The sequence below is a fragment of the Mercurialis annua genome, linkage group LG8, assembly GCF_937616625.2.
Source record: "Mercurialis annua linkage group LG8, ddMerAnnu1.2, whole genome shotgun sequence".
Lineage (NCBI taxonomy): Eukaryota > Viridiplantae > Streptophyta > Magnoliopsida > Malpighiales > Euphorbiaceae > Mercurialis > Mercurialis annua.
In genome coordinates, this window is record NC_065577.1 from 12,021,524 (window position 1) to 12,042,397 (window position 20,874).

Here is a 20,874-nt window from a genome sequence, read left to right on the forward strand (position 1 = left end):
TGGCAGAAATAACGATACATGGCAGAATAATGGATCTTGTTCTAAGAATTTGTTGTTTGCTTTGCTTCTTTGATGAACAAAAAACGACAAACAGCATAAAGGTTAAAATTAATTTCTATGAAAAGAAAAGTTTTATATCTTAATTCTATAAAATTGGCTATGTTTACTTGAAATTCTAATAAAATTAATAAAATTTTCAAATGAATTTAATGATAAGTTTCAATCAGATAGATGGGCTCGATTCTGAAGAGCAATGCAGGAATGAATTGAGAAATTCATAATGTTTTGATGGGCTCGATTCTGAAGAGCAAAGAGTATTTCTTAGTTTACATGACGAGTTCTAATATTTGTATCAAATTAGCTTATCATCAAATTTGAAGAGCCGGTGGCATGATGAGTTTACATCAAATTAGCTTATCATCAACCAGACGACATTTTAACATTTGTAACTGCTCATGTTCGATTTAAAATATTTCATGTTGCAAAATGGTCACCGAACAATTTTTTGTTCCAAAATGGTCAATGTACTTTGTGATTAGTAACTTCCGGCGATCCCGGTGACTTTTGTCCTATGTGACTTGCCGAAAGCTGACTTACACCTTTCTTTTTTTTTTGCCAGAAAATGAGTATCTCAGGCTGCCTCTGCCTGAGTCGTTTGATTATGATGATGAAATATTTGGATTTGGTTATGACCCTTCCAGTCACATTCATAAGGCGGTAAGAGTTCCGTCCATTCACCGCCCTGAACGGCGGCCTTCTCGGGTAACTCTTCAAGTCTTGAATTTAAATAATAGCGGCTCAAGTGTTCATAACCATTTCCCATCGATGCGAATTTACAAATCTTCATGGCTTAGAAGGTTGGAGACTGCAGTTTTTCTCAACCGTAGTCTATATTGGGTAGCTTTCGATCCAGGGGACAAGACGTTTTTAGTACGTTTCGACATATCGGAGGAGAGATTTTGGAAAGTTGCGCCGCCTTTCGGGCTGTTTTCTGATTTAAACTTTTATTTATGTATTTTAGGAGGAATGCTTTGTGTCATTGATAGGCTGTGCACGGAAACACATTCGCTTGATATCTGGGTTATGAAAGAAGAAGACAAATGGAGTAGAGTGTATACAATTCCATTTTTCATCAGGATTGAATCCATGAATGACTATTTTACGCCGATTTACTATTATTCTTACCGACGACTGCCTTATAATTATTTCCGACCATGTTTCTTCTTTAACAATGCCGATGAAGTTGTGATCCATTGCAGTTTGATTAAAGGTAAATCCGCTGGTGAAGATTATTCTCGCGGCCATGAGAAGTTGTTTTTTGTGTACAATTTCCCAAGGAATTGTTACCGAAGGATTAACATTATTGGCGATTCACATTGGACTCAAGCAATTGCCTATACCCAGACTCTAATTTCGCTGTGTTCCTTCGACTCCACAGACATGTCCATGCCCATCATTTGGTTATCGATTTATTTTTTTATGATCGTGTTTACACTCGCCCAAAATATGGGTGTATGCTCGGCCTATTTAGCCAAGTAGATTAGGATTTTTTTTTTATTTACCTTTTTTATCAAGAGTTTTATTCTCATTATAATTATTGATGGATGTTTTTATTGAATTTTAAGAGTTCAAGCTTGAATTGTTAATTTATTTTTCTTATGAAATCTTCAAAACTTGCTACTGACTGGGGATTGACAACTCTTTTTCTAGTTATTAAGGTGCTAATTCCTATTTTTAATTATTCATAATTAGGATATTGTGTTGAATAGTTGAAGTTCATTTTGGCCAAGAGAAATAATTTTGCCTTTGTTGTTGTTACAAATAGATGAGTTTCCATCATCTTCAGGTCCAATAGTTTGTGAAGATGATCTTATTACAGGAATAAAGGAATGAGATGTACTATGTCGATTATAAAAGATAGTCATAGCTAGATGGCAATTCCGTCTCAGATCCGGTCACTAAATTGTCATAAATTTGAGCGAACTATCAGAAGGCACGCCGCTTCCATATAATTTTTATGAGAATTTATTATAAACATAAAAAAAGCTTTCGGAAACAAAAACAAAAATAAAATATCAAAACGTAGAATTCGACCACCTTATGTACAGCATAGATCTGAACCTAAGTCCATGTTTCCGGTATGAAATTGTGTTAGAGATCAAAACTGAGGAAAACAAATGCAAAAATGTGAAAACTCATTACTAGTTCAATCTGCAAATGAAGTTACAGGTAAAGACGTCGAAGCCATCATGACGGATATGAAAATCATGCAAAAATATCCTCAGTAATAAATGATTGGCCGTTATCGACCAAAGATTCTGAAGGGAATTCAAGCTGCTCATAGCTCAGCTGTCTTGAAGCTTCATACAATGCAATGCCAACACTTACAGACAGATTCAGGCATCTAACATAAGTATCAATCATAGGAATTCGAATGGTTCCACCACCCAATGCTTCACTTCTACAATCCTGCAAGGCTTCAGGTGGTAGGCCACTTGTTTCCGAGCCGAATATGAGATAATCACCTTTTCTATATGAAATTTCCTGCAAAATTAAAAACTTCTATTCAGTTGATAACATCTTGGTACTGATTATTGTACCTAAGGGTGTGCCAAAAATGAACCATAACGAATAATCAAAAGGAACTGTAAACGTCAGTTGGGTTTGACACTGTAAATACAATTTCCAGTTCAGTTCGGTTTTGGAAGTAAAATCTACCAGCACACTTCTGCGACAAACTGATCGGAAAAAACCAATTAGACCGACTTGTTCAATTCGATTTGAAATATTTTAAATACTAATTAATCTAACTCAGTTTGGTTATAAAAAAAAAAGATTTACATGCTAAGCATGAATATTTCCTTTCCGATTTTCTTCATTCCAGAAAATTTATCCGAGTTCGAAAAAAGAAATTCAGACTCAAGATTTTTCTATAGAAGCTATGAATGATTTTGCAATTAATTGTCATTTCCACAACGAAGTAGAATCACTGTTTGGACAGAAATTCATTCTAATATTCCATTATCAACTCTCTATTCAAATCATTACCATAACTACAACCATTGCATTCAGCTCAAATTTTCGCATATGCATCATTCTTGTTAATACTCTGTTTTTCCACATCAAATTATCCTAATGTATCAGATTTAGAAAAAGTTTGATTCAGATCAGGTTTTGGCATTTCAATTTCCTAATTAGCCTCATTCATTCTATTGACCGAGAAGTTGACAAGTTCTAACCCTCAACACCCCCAGCATCAGAAAGAGACATGGAACCTGAGTCGCAGATTCTTCCAACTATTCTGCACATATAATAATTACAAGGTCTTCCCAAGTATTCATTAATTTTCGAGATGAAATTCAGAAATCTTGATCTTTAGATTTTTGTAGCTCAAGATCGAGAGCTCCAACTCGTTCATCCAGGTTTCTCAAAAACCTTCCGTTCTTCAGTCTGATTTCTCAAACCTTCCACCATAGGATTCTAGTTCTTGTGTGCAAGCATAAAAATGGAGCCCGAGGTTTTGCTCGGAAGGATAGAAAGATTATGGATAAGAGAGTTTCAGTCGACAGAGTAAGTAATTGAAAAGGGAAGAAACGGGGAAGATGGATTTCTAGAATCAACACTTCTATTCTAATACTAACTGCCTGTCTGACTGATTTTTACTTATATCTCTATACAGCCTATTAATTCTTTAGACATTCCTATGAAGAACACTAGGTGTAGAAGATCCTAGTTAACTATTAAGCTTAAATGACATAGCAAGAAAGAATATAAATAAGCCGGAGAAGGAAGTTAAACATACTGAATGAGTTGCTGTTCCTCTTTTAGTAAATGCCAGCAAACGCTTATCACCTTCCTGCATCAAATGATGAGAGACCGATTAAGTCAAAGCATGGTAATTAAATCATTTTAAGCCATTACCAGTTCCAGATTTGGAAAAACAAAATACCTGCTGCCTGAAATAGTCTCGAAACTCAGCCCAAGAGTCATGAACTTTCACAACCACATATCTTAATCGCGAGTTAAGTTTAAGATAGGCAACTAAACAACACAAAGAAGTTTTTATTTAGAGCTAAACATTAGTGATTAGACAATTAAATAGCATAATGCTTAGAGGAATGCTGGTGATTCTAATTGTCTTGATATAATACATAATTTGAGGTTAATACGCTGGGAACATTTTTTAGAAGTATGTTTATCATGAGTCAGTATCAGAGATCATAAGGAGGGACAAAGCCTTTGCAAAATCCATTTGGCCATATTGAGCAATATGTTCGCATACAGCAGAATAAAAACAGCGCTAAATAAAGCTTTTAGAAAAGGATTGACGCATAAAAGATATATAAGGATACGGCCAGTAGTCCAATCCAGCGCGCTTTAATTTTGTACTATCAACTTGGAATCCTAAGGGCTGTAAGAGGAATTGACAAATGAAATAGAACAAATAAAATAATAATAATGAGGCTCAGACATAAATGAAAAGTTTATATTAACTTTCTGCTCATACAAACTTGTAGCTAAATTAGTTTCTAAAGGAAAAAGAAAGTACTGAATATTCAGCGTGAAATATCTACCCCAACCAAGTGTAGCCCAACAGCTGTTGCCGCACATGTCCTGGCAATGCAACCTGTGTTTCCTGGAATCTGCCAAGGACAGAAGAAATTTTCTCAGAATAAGCCAATAAGGTTTGATGTATTTACTTCGTGAAGAAGGCTGGAAGCCTAAGGAGAATTTATTTTCTCCTCGACGTACAATATATTTTCAACTCTTGAAAGTTGAAAGTCAAAGTTAAATAGAAAGAATATTAAGCTCGTAATGCACAATATTTTCCCTATCTAATCTGCAGTTCAGGTTGAGTTCTGGTTGTAGTTCAACAATAACATCTAGTTAAACCTAAAGAATGGATATTTTGGTAGCACATTTGTATTAAGATAGCAGGAAAAAAAAAAACTACACCCACCCATTAAGTCATGGACACATGTAAAACACAACCTAAATTGAGTGATGTAGTCACACAGTAGCATGAAAGCTACTGAAGAAAGTTCCGACTTTGCATTACAAGTTTATCCAAAAAAGGAAAATAGAAAATCACTACTTGAATTTAGCATATTTAATGCAGAAACCATGGACGTATAACTAAAGCCTATTCCAGGATTAAAAAATAGTTAGTAGTATAAAGAATAAGCAAAACAGTAATGGAGAAATCGCTAAAGCATCAACATTATGTTCAACCATTTATATTGCATAGGTGACTTAAAATAGTTAACATTTCCATATCCTTTTGGCACAAACTGTTAGCTAAAAAGTAATGAGACGAATCGTGTCCGTAGAACCCCACTATTATTGCAACTTGCGAGTAAGTTCCATTATCAGTTTATATGGAAGATACATATAGCAAGCAAATGGTTGAACTCGAATTGAGTCAACCAACCAACTCTCCTTTTTATGTTGCAGAGCAATAAGAATAACGGTACTTATTTTATGATGGTTGACATGCGTCTCATTCATGGAAATTTAAGCATTATGCTTACCATGTTTCTTGCACTAGCAATAGAAAGCACAATTATCACACTTACTACAGCTATAAAGAAACACCCATTAACAGTCATCTAAACTACTATGATACAAGAATTTGCTAAACTTATTTGGTGACGAGGACTCGCTCCCCCGAGTGGTAACCCAGGATCGTTGTCAAATCCCGGGATATGGACCGCCGGCAAGCCCACATACTTGGCAATGCCGGGCTATAATGGTCGGCAGCCCAGTCCTAACCACTCTATTTATTCGAAAGTGCGTAGCAGGGGTTTGAAGCATGATTATGGCGTCCATATGGCCGAGGCTAAGACCACTATACCAAACCCGTGCAGGCAAAATGCTAAACTAATTATAATAAACTTAGGCACTGCAAAAACCAATTGAAGCATGAACCAAAATGTGAAGAATACCTGGGGAGACACTAATACAACTTGAAGCAGCTTATTTTTAGAGACTTGAGAGACAGCTTCACCAGCTCCATGAGGCAAAGAACTCCCATTTCCATTTGCATTTGCATTTTGAGCTGCACCCACAAAATTAAAACGAATAAACAACCCACCAAACTAACATCACATACACATAACATAAACTGTTCCTGCAAGATAAAGACTTTACACAGAGAACATAGAGTTGAGAAGCGCTTGGAGGAAGAAGAAGAAGGTGAAGAGTTATTTTTGAATTGGGTTAAGAAAAGAATTGACCTTGAACGCAAATTCAAGGGTAATGGGGTTATTGTGTATAGGGATTTCAAGCTACTGGTGTACTCCATTTGAGTGTCTGTAGTTGAAGAGTGGGATTCTTTAAGTTGGACTTGGTCTCGGCTAATTCTTTAGCCCCCTTTGGAACAACTTCAATTATTAATTAAAATTCATTCATAAAATAAATTTTATATAAAAAAATTATTTATAAATTAATTACACCGTTTAAAATGAAATAATATAAATTTTAATATTTTAATGAATTTTAGTATTTATGTTTGGAATGAATTCTAACATTGAATTCTTTATAACTTTATTTCTATATTAATTTTATAAACATTTTATTAAAAATACGTTAAGAAAGAGATTATTACTATATTTTTTGTAATATAAACTTATTATATACAAATATTTTAAAAAATTAATATTAAATTCACGGATCTTATGATTAAAATATATAAAATAATTTTTAATAATTTTTAAAATTTAAAAATAAAAATTTATATGAAAAAAATGGAGACGGAAATTGTGAGCGGACCGCCTAGTCTTATGGCTTACTTCTTGATCTGGAAATGGTTTGATAAATAGAGTCGCCACCTAATTCAACTAGGAATGCTTTTTCTACCGACTAAAAAACTTTACTCGCCTTCGGTAAGATTTTCGTGCATCGGACTAAAAGACTGGGTTCGTGGACCTCTCCAAGATTCATGTGCTTGGCTTATCTATTAGCGGCCTTATTTACTAGACATATTCGTTTTATTCTCATCTCGACATTTTAATAGCAGTTCATAGGATATAATGCTGGAAATAAACAAGTTTGAAAAGCGATAAACACGTTTAACGCGCATATGACTCAATCTGGACTGGTCAATGCAAAGCAAGTTACAGGTACTTTTAAGCATACATCTAAACTTGGCAATTTCTAAAAAATAACATAAGTCTGACTGTTCTGGATTGATTACATACACAAAGCCTAAAACCGGATGTCTAAGTTTGATTGATTTTATGTAGGTGATCTTAAATAACATATACAATCGTTACTACTTTTTCATGGTAGTCCTAAGATGTCTAAGTGACTAGCTGAAATTGATTTGATTAGCTAAATTAACATGGTTAGTCCTCTAGCCTATTAATATTGATTTTAGCATGCTTTTGGAAAGCGGTAAAACGGTGTCAACATACCCACGCGCAGTTGGTATGCACACAAGGTTAGATATACTTTTAAACCTCGTTGACATTTTGATGGCCTTGCACTCGCGCGGGTTTGACCGCCGGTGTGGTCAGAACTTGTTATAACCATAAAAATGTTAAGATGATTAGATCGTGCCACGTAGGGGTGAGCAAAAACCGAACCAAACCATTAATCCGATCCAAACCAACCCGAAATTAATTTTGATTTGGTTAAAATGGTTAAAATGGATTGGTTTGGTTTCAAATTATAAAAAAGTATGGTTTTTGGTTTTGGTTTGGTTTCAACTAGTGGTTAACCGAACCGACCGAAAAACCAAAGTTTACAATAATATTATTTTTATTAATATTTATATATGTATAAATAAATATAAAATTTATTTATTGAAATATTTATATATAAATATAATATGTGTGTATGGATACATATATAAAAATAAAATATATAAACTAATACACACATATAAATAAAAATTATTACGTATAATATTAATTTTTACGTATAATTATATATAATATTTATCTAAATCTATATTAACCAAACCGAACCAAACCGAACCGAAACCGATGCTAAAGTTTGGTTAATCAAACCGAAATTTTAAGTAAATATTTGGCGTGGTTTGGTTTTTATATTTTCCCTTAAAATATGATTTGGTTTTGGAGTTTACTAAACCAAACCAAACCGAACCATGCTCACCCCTAGTGCCACGTGCCTTATATTAAAAAAGTTAGGTCAAACAGGTCGGAAATGAGAATTTAATTAATAAATATAATCGGAATAAGATTAATATGTGAATCACAAAACAATAATTGTTTTAAGTAAAGATTATTATTATATAAAACGATTAAAAATTAATCGGAAAAAGGATTTCCGATAATATATGAAAGTTAAGCACGTCGGTTTATCGATTGAGTTAAAGTGTAAAAACCAAGTTAAAGTGGACTTTTAGCCACTACGTGATGTCATTTATTTAACACCTAAGGGATTGAATAAATCATTATCTCTCATTTTCAATTGAGATAGCAAAAGAAAAAAACAATCAAACCCTCTCCTTCTCCCTCACTTACCCGAACCCCATCACCATAGCTCCGTCAAATTCTCACCAAAACTCACCATTTGTGAAGCAAATCAATCATAGAAACAAAGGTTATCAAGGTGAACTATTCAATTTAAGATTTGCTTGGATAATTTTGGTAAATTATTGAAAAGAAAATGGTTAGGGTTTATAGGTTATGGTGTTGTGTGGTTGTTTGATGTTTATGATGTGTTGTGAGGTGAGAATTGAGAATTGTGTTGATACTTTAGTGTGTGATTGATCCCTAGGGCCGACAAGACCTCCGGCCAGCTGCTCCTGCTCCGGTTCTGCTCACCAAGGGCAAAATTTTGCCCACGGTGAGGCGGAATTCTGCTCAGCCGAAGCAGAATTGTGCCGCCGGTAAAATTCCGCCGTGAGCAAAGCTCAGCTCTGCTGCGGCCGAGCAGAGGTGGGCAGTCCATAGGGAATGCGTGGTTAGTATCCAAGTGACGAGGGAGGAAGCATTTCTTCAATAGGTTTTGGCTCGATGAGCGATGAATCGAATTAAGTTTAAACGCGTTAGTTTGACATTTTTACGATAAAACGTTATATGATTTTTAAGCAAGTGTATATCATTTGTAAATTGGTTTTGGAATATGGAATTGAGGAATATGATAATGCTAAGTTGATATAGTATGTTAGGTTATTTGATACGAAAACCAAATAACGATTAAATTTGAATACGAGGCTAATAGCTTGACGAAATAAAGTACTTTAAAAAGTTATAGTCGAGATTGAATATAAAGTTGGTTATTTGATAATTAAATCAAATAACGTTTTGAATTTAGGTTTATTCTAAAGGCATAAATGGAATAGAAATTGTTGTATCGATAAGCTTAAATAGAAATGTATCTGAGTTAGACGCGAAATTACGACGAGTTATGTATACGTTTAATTCTCGAGTTTAAAGTGTATATTGAATTAGATTCTTACTCGAGTATTATTTTTGATTTGTTTTAGATCCGGAAAGGCAACGTACTACCAAACAAGAAGCTCAGAAAGCTTCGTGATCGAAGTTATTTTTGGATAGCAAGCAGTGATTTTATAGCGATGTTTACATTTGACGTATTAAAGTGCCTTTTTTATATGGAAATGTTTATACAATTTGCATAGCATTATTTATGAATGAAATTCTTTATTTGACATGCATACATCATTGCTTTGAAACCAGTATAGATTCGATGAAACAAGATTTCCTATTGGACGACAATAGGAATTGTATGATCACCAGTTAAGATTAAAGAATATGCAGTTTCAAAAAGTTAAAGATATCTTCTCGAGAATATGATAGACATGAGGTTGAACTCGGTAGAATTATCTCGAGACCTGTGTTTAGGGAGTTAAATTCGGTGGAATTATCTCGGGACTCACCTCGATTAGTTTGATATATTAAATGGTGCAAGTTGAACTCGGAGGAACTATCCCGGGACCAAACCATAAGGAATAAGTATCATAAACTTATTTAGGAAATCAGTTGGATATGGGTTATGATGGTATAAGCTGAGGTTTAAGGTTTCGATTTGAAGTTATTCGTGGATGCATATGAATGATTGTTTTATAACATTGTTTTGATGTTTTATATAATACTCATTTGTAAACTTATGAATTCACTCAGTTTTAACTGACCCTGTTGATATAACCTTTTTCAGGGGAATAGTCTTTTTGAAGTGACGGAATTCTACTCTTGTTCTAGAAATTTGTATTTTGGAAGTATGTATAGAAAAAAAGTCTCCATCGGTAGTATTGCAGTTAGTTAATGTCACGACCCGATTCTCGGCGTCGAGACCGGCGCTAGGGAATGGGAGTGGTTGCTCCAAAACCCGTAGCAAGCCTTAAAAATACATTAAAATCACTTAAAAAAATTCGCGGAATTCAAATCATTTTCGAACATTTTAAAATCGCAGTTTAAAATGTTCTAATAAAAATTACCATAAACATGGACATAATTTTCTCTTTAATTATTGCATTTTAGTTTCAAAACCATTTCATTATGATTTATTGTGCATACCACCTTACTATGGTAATAACTGCATTTCACTATGCAGGCCATTTCATTATGGACTTAACTGCATTTCATTATGGACTTAACTGCATTTCATTATGCAGATGCGTTCATCGCATTTTATACTCGTGCAGTCGCTCGGACTTTCGCACAGCATTCACATATTACATATTATCAGAGTTTAAGTGTTGTAAAATATAAAGCATAAATAAGTCCAACGACTACTAAGGTATCATCGTTCATTGTTCTAGCTACTGCAACTTTAGACACATAAAGGAAAGGTCATTCTCACTTTATTCAAGCCAGGAATTTTCGGAACAAGAAATTGGAAATCCACACCTCAAACTACTCGCCTGTAAAAATTGTAAATTCAACGGGGTCAGTTATAAAAACTGAGTGAACGCGTACAACATGTACTAATAAACATTAATATGAAAACAACGCATTCCAGATTACCGATTCATATGAAACCCTAAACCATGATTCATGTTCCTATATGCTTTCAAAACAGGAAACATAAATATTCCACAACATTTCACCACATTACGGGTTAACCTTTTCATGGCCGTATTTATTCATTTCTTTTTGTACTCTAGCCCGTCAAATCTGATCATTCATCTTTTACGTATGTGAAGGTCTTTAGACTCTTTCACCATACAACAGATTTCGGCAGTACATATATATCGTCGTCATTTCACTTTTTTTAAAAGGTTCAACCTCTCAGATCTCGGCAGTTTCTCTTTACTGCCTTTGGTCGTCTATATTCCGTTGCCTTTGAAGATCTGTTCACATAGAGTCTAGGCTGTCGCCTGATTTTCCAGGCCGTCGCCAGGATTCACACAGCACATTCACATGCAACCCATTCTAAAATGCAATACCGGTGATCACACAACACTATTGCCGCCCAATAGTAAGCATGTTTCAATGAATCTAAATCGGTTTCAAAACTATGTATATAGTTCATGCGATTTAAATTCAAAATAAAATAAGCATTTGCAAATCATGTAAAGCAGTTCGCAATATTTTTAATACTAATATTTAGCAGTATAAGTTGTAAACACACTCATAGTACTCGCTTATTCCAAATTTAAAAATATCACCCGTCGAATATCAAAACCTTCGTTCGCCGGTTTCCGCGACAAAATTCGCTGGATCTAATTTAGAGATTAAACATTAATAAATGTATTAACTCTAAATTTTAGGATAAACTCTAGACCGACTCAACCAAATAAACCACATAATCACATAACCAAATTTGATTCCGACTATCTCTTTCCGCGTCATCGTATTTCTATACGATACACCATATAGTTTATTTATTTCATTAAATAAACATAGAATTATAATTTCATATAATTCTAACACACATTCAATTCACATAATTTTCTAAAAATACATTTTTAGAAAATCTCAACAAATATACCACAATTCAAAAATAACCAAAAATATTTTTCCGTAAAATATTTTTGACCCGGGGCTCGGTCCCCCCTTATTTTCAGCCAAAATCATTTCGGCACTAACTGCTGCCAACTGAGCTTAGGACTGAGCCAACATGCTCTATCCCCTCTGCTCACATTCCGGTGGTTTTGGCAGGAAAACTCAAAAACGCTAAAAACGCTTAAAAATCCATTTTAAGCCATTTTTACACCGAAATTCACCAAAATTAATTTCAAATACATTTTTAATTTTTCTCTAGTCAAAATAGCAGCCCATAATTTTTAAAATAATTATTTTCCATTATTTTAATAATTAAAACCGAAATAACAATTAATAATCAAAACCGATTATTGATCCGTCAAAACACTTCAATTAAATCAATTAAATTCCATAAATAATCATCATATATAGTTCATAAAATTTTCATGAATAATTTCTGTCCAGAAATTAAAAATGACAAAAATACCCTTTTTAAACAATTTTAACCGAATAGAGTTATTAAAAATCAAAATCGATTAACAACCCATTAAAAATTCACCATTAAACATTTATTCACCATCACCCCAACATTTAGATCAATCATAAACAAACTCATTTCCAGAAATTTAAAATCAATTGATTTACCCTTTTTAAGCGATTTTTAAGCTTTAAAAACATTAAAAATCGAAACCCAAACAATTAAATTAATACCCGAATTAATTAACATTTTTAATCCATAAAATTTACACTTTAAAGCATATTTTAACTTCATCATTTAGATCAGCCCAGAAATTAAAATAAATAATTTAATTTTACGTAAAAATTATTTTAAAACCGAAACCCACATAAACAACAATCAAAACTAACTAATCAACCATCAAACACCATTTTTAAACCATCCTAAGCATTTTTCTAAGATTCAACTAACATCAGCAAATAAAATTAAGGTTTTCAGCTTTGAAATTCACCTTGATCGTACATGTAAAGATAGATTAATAATCTACGGGAAATTTGCTACGTTTTTTATTAAGGAATTTTTGTGAGAAAATTAAAGAATAAAAAGTTATGCTTTGACTTAGGGAGAATTCGACACCCACACAAATGGAGAAGACAATGTATTTGCTTGGGGAAGAAGAAGAGTCATAGTAATAGCTAGTCCATGATGGGTTTATTTACAAGTTCGCCATTATGGCATTCTTGTGAATAAATCGAACTCTAGGGGAAAAATAAATTCAACTTTTTCAAATACTCAAAAACATTAAAACATAACATATGGGCTGAATTAAAATATTTTTGGGTCTTTAAAAATATTTAAAATAATTATTTTGACGGTTTTAGTGAAAAATTGAAAAATTCACTTTTAACACGTAAAATTGCCAAAAGTCAAACTTAAGGCAAAACACACTCCAAATCACATTTTCACCCTTATAAATTCATGAGATGAATTTATTCACTATTTTCGAGATCCTAAGCAATTAAAATCGGACTCACGCAAAATAGACACTTAAAATACTAAGGGGTATTACAGTTAAGTCCTAGTATGTATATATGGATTTTGTCAAATGGTTTTAAATGTTCTGTCTATACTCTGATATTTGATAGAATTGTATGGTTCTAAAAAAATTGCACCTTAAACAGTTTGCTATGCAAAACAGGGCTATGCTTGATAAGAGGTATCGTGACGTAAGACCTTGGTTTCTACATATCATATTAAGGCGATGAATGAATGTTTGTAATCGTAACGCTTTAAATAGCTTTCCAGAAAACGTTTTCATTTGTGATCTTATGACTGATTGTTGGAATAGATCGCGAAAAAATATATTAGTGTTTTAGGCTTGCTACGGGTTTCGGAGCAACCACTCCCATTCCCTAGCGCTAGTCTTGTAATGCCCCGAAAATTTAAAGATGTAATTTTAAAAGATCGGACGGTGAGATTAGTCTCGTTGACTTTTAGGCCGGGAATAGAAAAGTTAATTTGACAATTTAAGGCTTTAATCGAGTCAAATTGTGTGAATTATGTGATTACGTGTTAGAAATAGACTGCGTGCTATTTGAAAATTGATTTGTTATGTGCAGTGGCATTTTTTTAAATAAATGCAAAATATTTTTAAATGATTTTTAAAATATTTAAAATGGGTTAAATATGAAATTTGAATTTTTAAGTTAAAATAAATAAGAATGCATCGGAATTGGTTTTCGAGAAAATATTATTTATTTTAAAAACCGTTAAAATAGTATGTAATTAATTAATCATAAAAGTAAATATACTACAAAATATAGTATAGAGACAAAAAGGAGTATAAATGGGGTGTAGGGGTTATGACACATGTAGAAACATGTGTCATGAAATGAAAAGAAAATTTATAAAACCATGACACATGTTAAAACATGTGTCATTTGTAAAATAAAAACTTGGAGACCAAGTTTAACTCCAAGCTAAACAATTATATTGGTATATATTATCAAAAATAAGCTAGACCCATTTATTAATTTATTACCCAAAATGAAAATATTTCTCTCTTTTACTTTGCAAAAGACAAACTAAAAACTCCTATTTTTCCTTGTTTTGCCGAAGCATACCCAAGGAAAAAAGACTCCATTTTTCCTTTGTAACTCTTCACCTTCAAAGCTTTATTAAGGTATATTAAATATCTACCCTATTATGTGTACTTTTATTGTGTTTGTTTATGGAAAGTTTGTGCATGTTTGCGGGTTATGCTTAGTTTATTAAAAAAAATGAATTCTATTTAAAAATATTGTTTAAGGAGATGATCAAAGACATGGGTGGTTTTTATTTTTGAAAAATTATAGGTATTTTAACAAGTTAAGAGTTAAAGTAAGGAAAAGGTTTAAAATATTAAATGCTTCTTTAAATCCGAAAACTCATGGATTAAAGTAGATCTCGGAATTTTAAAGATCAAACTTAAAGAGAGTAAATTTTTTTAAGGTTTAAAATTTTACTTAAACCGAATAATAATGGATTTATGGGCATAAAATATTTAAGAAATTTTTAACTTTGAAACATGTTGGTTTTCAAAGAAAATAAAGATTTTATGATTATATGATTTTATGGTAAAAAGGAAAATTTAAAAGATGAGAAAATTTGGGTGTTGGCCGAATAAATAAGAAATTATTTTGGAAAGATATTTCTTTGATTTGTTGATAATTTTGGTGGATAGTTGTTTGTTAGAATTGTTATGCATGCAATTAATTTTATGTTGGTATGGTTATGAGAAATTAAATTATGTAAAAAGAAAAGAATGTGTAGAGATTGTTAAAATTGGAGGCCATATATATTGATTTTTATGTTAGCAATTTGTATGAAAATTGTTTGATAGTTCGGTATTATTTTTATAAATTCATAAATACATGGTTTATTGTACATGTTAAAGATGCATGTTTAGATTTATTGAGAATGACTAGAAGTTTGTGTGAATTTTGTTAATTTTGGAGATGTTTAGCAAATTAAAAAGTTTAGGGATTAAATTGTAAAATTGGTTAAAATGACGGATTTGGTTGAAATTAAACGAGAACTTGATTTCTGGATATATAATAATTTGTGTATGTGAATTTGATGGTTTATTGGATTTTGTTAGATTTGGTCATAATTGTCAAAGTTTAAAGTTAAGGGGTTAAAATGTAACTTTCGTAAAAATGAAGGACCAGTCAGTATTTTAACCAAAATTCCAGATTATAGATGTACATAATCTGATGTAGAATGATTTTGGTAATTTTTGGAAAGATTTGAATGTTTTTGCCGAAAACTAGAGTTTTGGGGTTAAATTATAGTTTTCCAAATTATGAGGGGCTACATTGTATGTTAGCCAAAGTTTTCAGATTATATTTGTTAATAATCTGAAGTAGAATGCTTTTGGATATTTTAAGTAATTTTCTCGATTTGAAAATCGATTAGTTTACGAAAGGACCTAAATGGTCAATTTTGAAAAGTTTGAGGATATTTTAGTATTTTAACCGAAAGAGGAATTTAATCCAATAAGGGGCTGTTTTAATTATCTTATGGAATGGTTAGACCCAATATTGAAAGTAAATCCGAATTTTAATAATTAAAATATTATTAATTAGTTCGGTAATTAATGGAATAAGGGTAATGTGATAAAAGGGAAATATGGTAATTTGATTAGTTTAATGAAACTAATTAAAGAGATAAAAGAAAAAATAATTATTTGTGAATAATTATGAAAGAATTTAGATATGAATCGAACCCGAGAGAGTAGGTTCGTAATTCTCGAAGAGTCGAGAATGAGAAGGAATTGTGAATCGGTTACGTTGAAATAACGACCGAAAAGGATAGTGTTTTGTGAAAAGTTTTTAATGTGATAATTGTTTGTATACGATATGATATCGTATTTATGTGGCTACGTGTTTAGAGGTCGGTAATAGATTTAGAATTCTATTTTTGAGATCGACTTAACACGATTCCTGAATATAGATGTGACGGAAAGTCAACTATTGACGGATCAAAGTGAAGGAGCACCGGTTGGAATAGACCGAGTGGCTAATAGTGGATCATCGTGGCGTATTTAATTATTTATGGAGCGACAGTCTGTGAGTTTGCATTTTTACATGCATACATTAAAGTAATAAAATTACTATTATTACTTTAATGTGAAAATTAATGTCATAAAGCATTTTAAATATATCGTATATTATTTTGAGTAAATAAAATTATTATGGAATGAGTCTACGAAACGTGCCATCCTATTGGGTTATAATAGGACTATGTGATCACTAGTTATTGCATGCATATTTATTTTATGAGTAAAGTGGAATGGCTGTGTGAATCCGGACGACGTTCTGGAAGTCTGAGACGACGGTCCAGACATAGCGGGAGAGCTTCTAAGACGACGGTCTAGAACCCTGAACAAGTTAACGGCAACAGAACGATAGAGTTCGGCCGATTAATTTAAGGACTAACGGCGTCATGGAACATTAAATGTTATCGGTCGTTGAGTCCATGAGAAAAGTTGGAAACAGCCTAAAGTCCGTTTTGGAGCTGTAAAGGATTGTGGAAAAATAAACTAGAGTCGAGCGAATGTACGGGTTCAGCCGACTAGTTTATTAACCTAAGTCTGAAAGGAGACTTAGAGGGAAATGGATTAGAAATGGCATTTCATTTAAAGCATTACGTTTCTGTGATTAAACCGATAATAAATATTTTAATATGTCTATTTTATAACGTGGTAAAGTATTTAATATGTGTTTGTAAGTTGTAAACTCACCAGTATATCTGACCCACGTTGTGGAACTATTTTTCAGGAATATTGCCTGTGTCTGGACGAGACTTCATCTTTTTGATTCTTGAAGTCTTCGTTTTGCGTATATGGTATTTGGTCTTATCTTGATCTGTAGAGCTGCAGTAGAATAGATAGACAGACGCCTTAGCATGTCAGTATTTGCGATGTTTGCCACGCATGAACTCTGTTTTATTTTCATCGCACGATTATAATATATTTTAACGACATGCATTAAGGTATTGGGAAATAGTTGCAACCCGGGTACACGGTAGTACCGAGAGTTTTGAGATACAGAGTAAAGAAAACTGTACGCAACTATGTTATGTGTATAATATGGGGCCCAACGTGGCTATATGCATGAATGCATGTTATCAGTTTTGTAAAAGACGATATTCGAGGAATACGCATTAAAACGATAACCAGTAATTAAAAAGTATCAGTTTTAATTTAACGAATGTGTTTGCATATTGAAATGCATTTAAATCCATAATGAAATGGTTTGCATAGTAAAATGCAGTTATCACCATAATGAGATGGTGTGTGCATAATGAGATGCATTATAAACCCCAGTGAAGTGGGTATGAAACTTGAATACATTAATTAAATAGAAAATTAATTATAAAGTTTCATCATGATTTTATCGGAATGTTTTTAAACGGAGATTTTAAAATGTTCGAAAATATGATTTGAATTCCGCGAAAAAAAATTAAGTGGTTTTTAATGTATTTTTAAGGCTTGCTACGGGTTTCGGAGCAACCACTCCCATTCCCTAGCGCCGGTCTCGACGCCGAGAATCGGGTCGTGACAAAGGTGGTATCAGAGCAATGGTCGATGAGTTGGGCCATTGCGTGATAATGTGTGAGCAATATTCGAAAAAGTCGAATGATTGCATAGTGATAAAGTGTAAAGGCTTAGAAATGTCTATCGTGTTCCTAGGAATTTATGAGTATTCATAGGAATCTACTGCAGCATATAAGAATTCGAATCATGTCTTTGTTACATCATCGTTTTCAAAATCCTCGATCTTCAGCTTTCCCTTAGGAAGTGAGTCTGTGATTATGTGATTATGTGCTTATTTGCAATTCTATGATTCGTTGATTAAAGTTGATTTCGGTTAATGAAAACCGAATATGATTGCATGTTTTTCAGTATTTAAAACGTGCTAAAATGTGATATGTGGGAAGTATGAAAATTGTTTGTTTAAAATTTTATGTGAAAAGTTATATGGTTTATGTTTGGCTATTCGGTGATTATATGTTTAAAGGATGATATGCGATTTGTTTGCGCATTTGAATTTGATTGGTTGCTAAGTGAGCAACGTGATTTGATTAGAATGAGTGGCTAAAAATAAGTGGAAACTCATGTTGCAGAAATAGAACATGATAAAGAGGAGACTCATGATGAGACCTCTGTTAAGGGTAAAGGAAATGACCCATTACCTATAGTAGGTAAAAATCGCGAACGATAGATAATTATAGATATAGAGGCGTTGTCGTTGACATTGAATTGATCAACGAAAGAAGAAAGCGAAGAATGATTTCTACAGAGTTGGAAATGTCTAAAGCAACTTATTAAAAGAAGTGCCAAATTATTTTCAAAAGAGTTTTACTATAAACTCGTGATCACGAGAAAATAAAATCTTAAATGAGATTTTCTTTGGTTTCAAAAAGTGAAAATTCTGAATGGATATTGAAAAGAAAAAGGGGACGCCCTAAGTTTTAAAGTGAATTTGAGTTTTAAATAAGTTTTGCTGGACATAACTCTGTAGTATCGAAAGAAGTTCGAGATAATCAGCATTTTTCGTGGGACAAAGAATTCAAGTACGTTCTGATATTCAAGTATAAGGAGAAATTTTTATCGAATATCCGGATTTCTACCCGAGTAGAAATTCGATAACGATATAGTAGAATTATCGGGTATCTTAGATGATAATACCGATAATGTAAGCTAGGTATATCCTTTGAGATATAAGGATTACGCGGCGGATCGAGCGAATAGATCGATTAAGAGTACGTTAGCGAGATGTTGCACTAAAGATGTGGTATGAAATGTAGAAAGACATTCAGTGAACGGTAGTAGTTGGATGTGCAGAACCATCCTATTATAATAAGTGAAGCAGTAACAAAGAGTGTGTTGTGGTTAAAGACGATGTTAATGCTAAAGTATCATTTCATCTTTTACGAAATATGATGAAATGGAAAAGGAGTAATCCTGAAATAAAGAGTAGAGGTGAATAAAGGATTAATAGAAAAGAGTATAGAAAGTGTCTACGATTAAAGATAATCGGTAAATTTCGTGTATTGGTCATAAACGGGATTCATGAATTATTTAAAGAAAAATAAGTATAAATGAAAGAACGGAGAAGTGAAAGTTAGCATTGAAGCTATATAAATTGATGAACAAAAATTTAAGGATTGTCGTAGTGAGAATGAAAATCAAATAAAAAAAGTGATTAAGAGTCAAAGTGATTGGAACAAGGATGTGTGTTCTCTGAAAAATAAAGTCATGAGTATAAAGTGATGTGATAAGGAGACAAGACAATTGGGTACCAGAAATATCTTTTCTGACGCCTAGAAAGGTAATAGAAGGTTGTATGCGTGTGCTCAAGATAGAGACACGAGTTGTATGATGTAATTGGTGAGATTTTCACGAATCAAAGTGAATGGAATCTCAGGCTGAGAAATTGATTTAGAAAATTTCAAAGCTATGATTACACTGCAAAAATATTACAGAATAGGAAATGTTATAGCAAATGTGTTGAGTACAAAATCTTCGGATAATCTCACGCGTGATGCAAAAGCATCGACAAAATTCTTAACTCGGTAATATTATAATTTCCTAGAGAAAGAATTCTGTGGTAGAAGGAGGTAAGTTTCGGTGTAGGAAATTGATTATTGGCATATGAATTACGGAATTGTTAAGTAATGAAGTGTATTTGGCGAAAGAATCGTCACAAGTTAATTCTGAAATTGATTCAGATTTAAAAAAAAAAGGGGCAGAGAATCTAAGGACATTACGAAATAGAAAGTACAGTGACGCAATGGTGTAAGAAAAAGCTAAAAGAATAATTTTTGATATAAGAAAGTGGTAAGTACGAGTTTGACGTGTGAAACTCGGAAAACATAGAGATGAGTGAAGGAGTTGTAAAGATGCAGTCAATATGAAAATTGTGAGAGAAATGAGAATAAGAAAAGACAGTGATATTTGGAGGAGAACGCAGTGGGAATGATAGGTAGAGTCGGTAAACATTAACGAGATTTTAAAATGTTCGAAAATATGATTTGAATTCCGCGAAAAAAAAATTAAGTGGTTTTTAATGTATTTTTAAGGCTTGCTACGGGTTTCGGAGCAACCACTCCCATTCTCTAGCGCCGGTCTCGACGTTGAAAATCGGGTCGTGACAAGTCTCGACTCGAGATTTCAGGTTGTGACAGAAGTGGTTCTCGGTAAAAACACAGAAGTTGTTTGTCTTGTCAATACGGTTCAGTCGGCTTGAATCGCGGTTGATTCCAAGTTTCGGTGAGCCCAGAATTTGCTCTAGAAGTTGTTGGGTTTGTGGGCCCGGTTTATACTTTATGGTACATCAATGGACTTATAGGTATATTTTACATCAGGTCTGACCCGTTACAGTGCGGACAATTAAAGTACATAAGAATACCTATTTCTAGGTCTAAATTGAGCCTCATTCCGAGTCCAAACGAGCC

At 33.0% G+C, this 20,874-nt stretch overlaps 2 protein-coding genes and 1 long non-coding RNA gene across 3 annotated transcripts; 2 read left to right on the forward strand and 1 right to left on the reverse strand.

The window, feature by feature from the left end:
- The first annotated feature begins 29 nt into the window (after positions 1 to 29).
- LOC126659801 (uncharacterized) lies at positions 30 to 1,893 on the forward strand. The gene is made up of 3 exons (XM_056104122.1): positions 30 to 129; positions 620 to 1,420; positions 1,826 to 1,893. Exons 1-3 carry the CDS (start codon positions 30 to 32, stop codon positions 1,891 to 1,893), a joined length of 969 nt encoding a protein of 322 aa, XP_055960097.1.
- A 285-nt stretch (positions 1,894 to 2,178) lies between these two features.
- LOC126659710 (uncharacterized) lies at positions 2,179 to 6,373 on the reverse strand. The gene is made up of 7 exons (XM_050353046.2): positions 6,151 to 6,373; positions 5,946 to 6,058; positions 4,575 to 4,643; positions 4,353 to 4,411; positions 3,950 to 4,010; positions 3,803 to 3,856; positions 2,179 to 2,544 (listed from the first exon to the last, which is right to left on the reverse strand). The coding sequence occupies exons 1-7, from the start codon at positions 6,302 to 6,304 to the stop codon at positions 2,266 to 2,268; spliced, it is 789 nt and encodes a 262-aa protein (XP_050209003.1). The 5' UTR covers positions 6,305 to 6,373; the 3' UTR covers positions 2,179 to 2,265.
- An 8,047-nt stretch (positions 6,374 to 14,420) lies between these two features.
- On the forward strand, positions 14,421 to 18,732 carry LOC126660147 (uncharacterized). The gene is made up of 3 exons (XR_007635238.2): positions 14,421 to 14,554; positions 16,366 to 16,481; positions 17,193 to 18,732. It is a non-coding gene; the product is annotated as an uncharacterized LOC126660147 (long non-coding RNA).
- Positions 18,733 to 20,874: the final 2,142 nt, after the last annotated feature.

What these genes read in the sequence shown, in the direction of transcription:
- LOC126659801 (XM_056104122.1), top strand. Translation starts at nt 30, where the DNA reads ATGGATCTTGTTCTAAGAATTTGTTGTTTGCTTTGCTTCTTTGATGAA. An exon ending in TAATTTCTATGAAAAGAAAA is followed by an intron (nt 130 to 619) that starts GTTTTATATCTT and finishes TTTTTTTGCCAG; the next exon opens with AAAATGAGTATCTCAGGCTG. An exon ending in CCAGACTCTAATTTCGCTGT is followed by an intron (nt 1,421 to 1,825) that starts GTTCCTTCGACT and finishes TGTTACAAATAG; the next exon opens with ATGAGTTTCCATCATCTTCA.
- LOC126659710 (XM_050353046.2), bottom strand. Translation starts at nt 6,304, where the DNA reads ATGGAGTACACCAGTAGCTTGAAATCCCTATACACAATAACCCCATTA. An exon ending in TTGGGCTACACTTGGTTGGG is followed by an intron (nt 4,412 to 4,574) that starts GTAGATATTTCA and finishes TTCCTCTTACAG; the next exon opens with CCCTTAGGATTCCAAGTTGA. An exon ending in GAGACTATTTCAGGCAGCAG is followed by an intron (nt 3,857 to 3,949) that starts GTATTTTGTTTT and finishes CATTTGATGCAG; the next exon opens with GAAGGTGATAAGCGTTTGCT.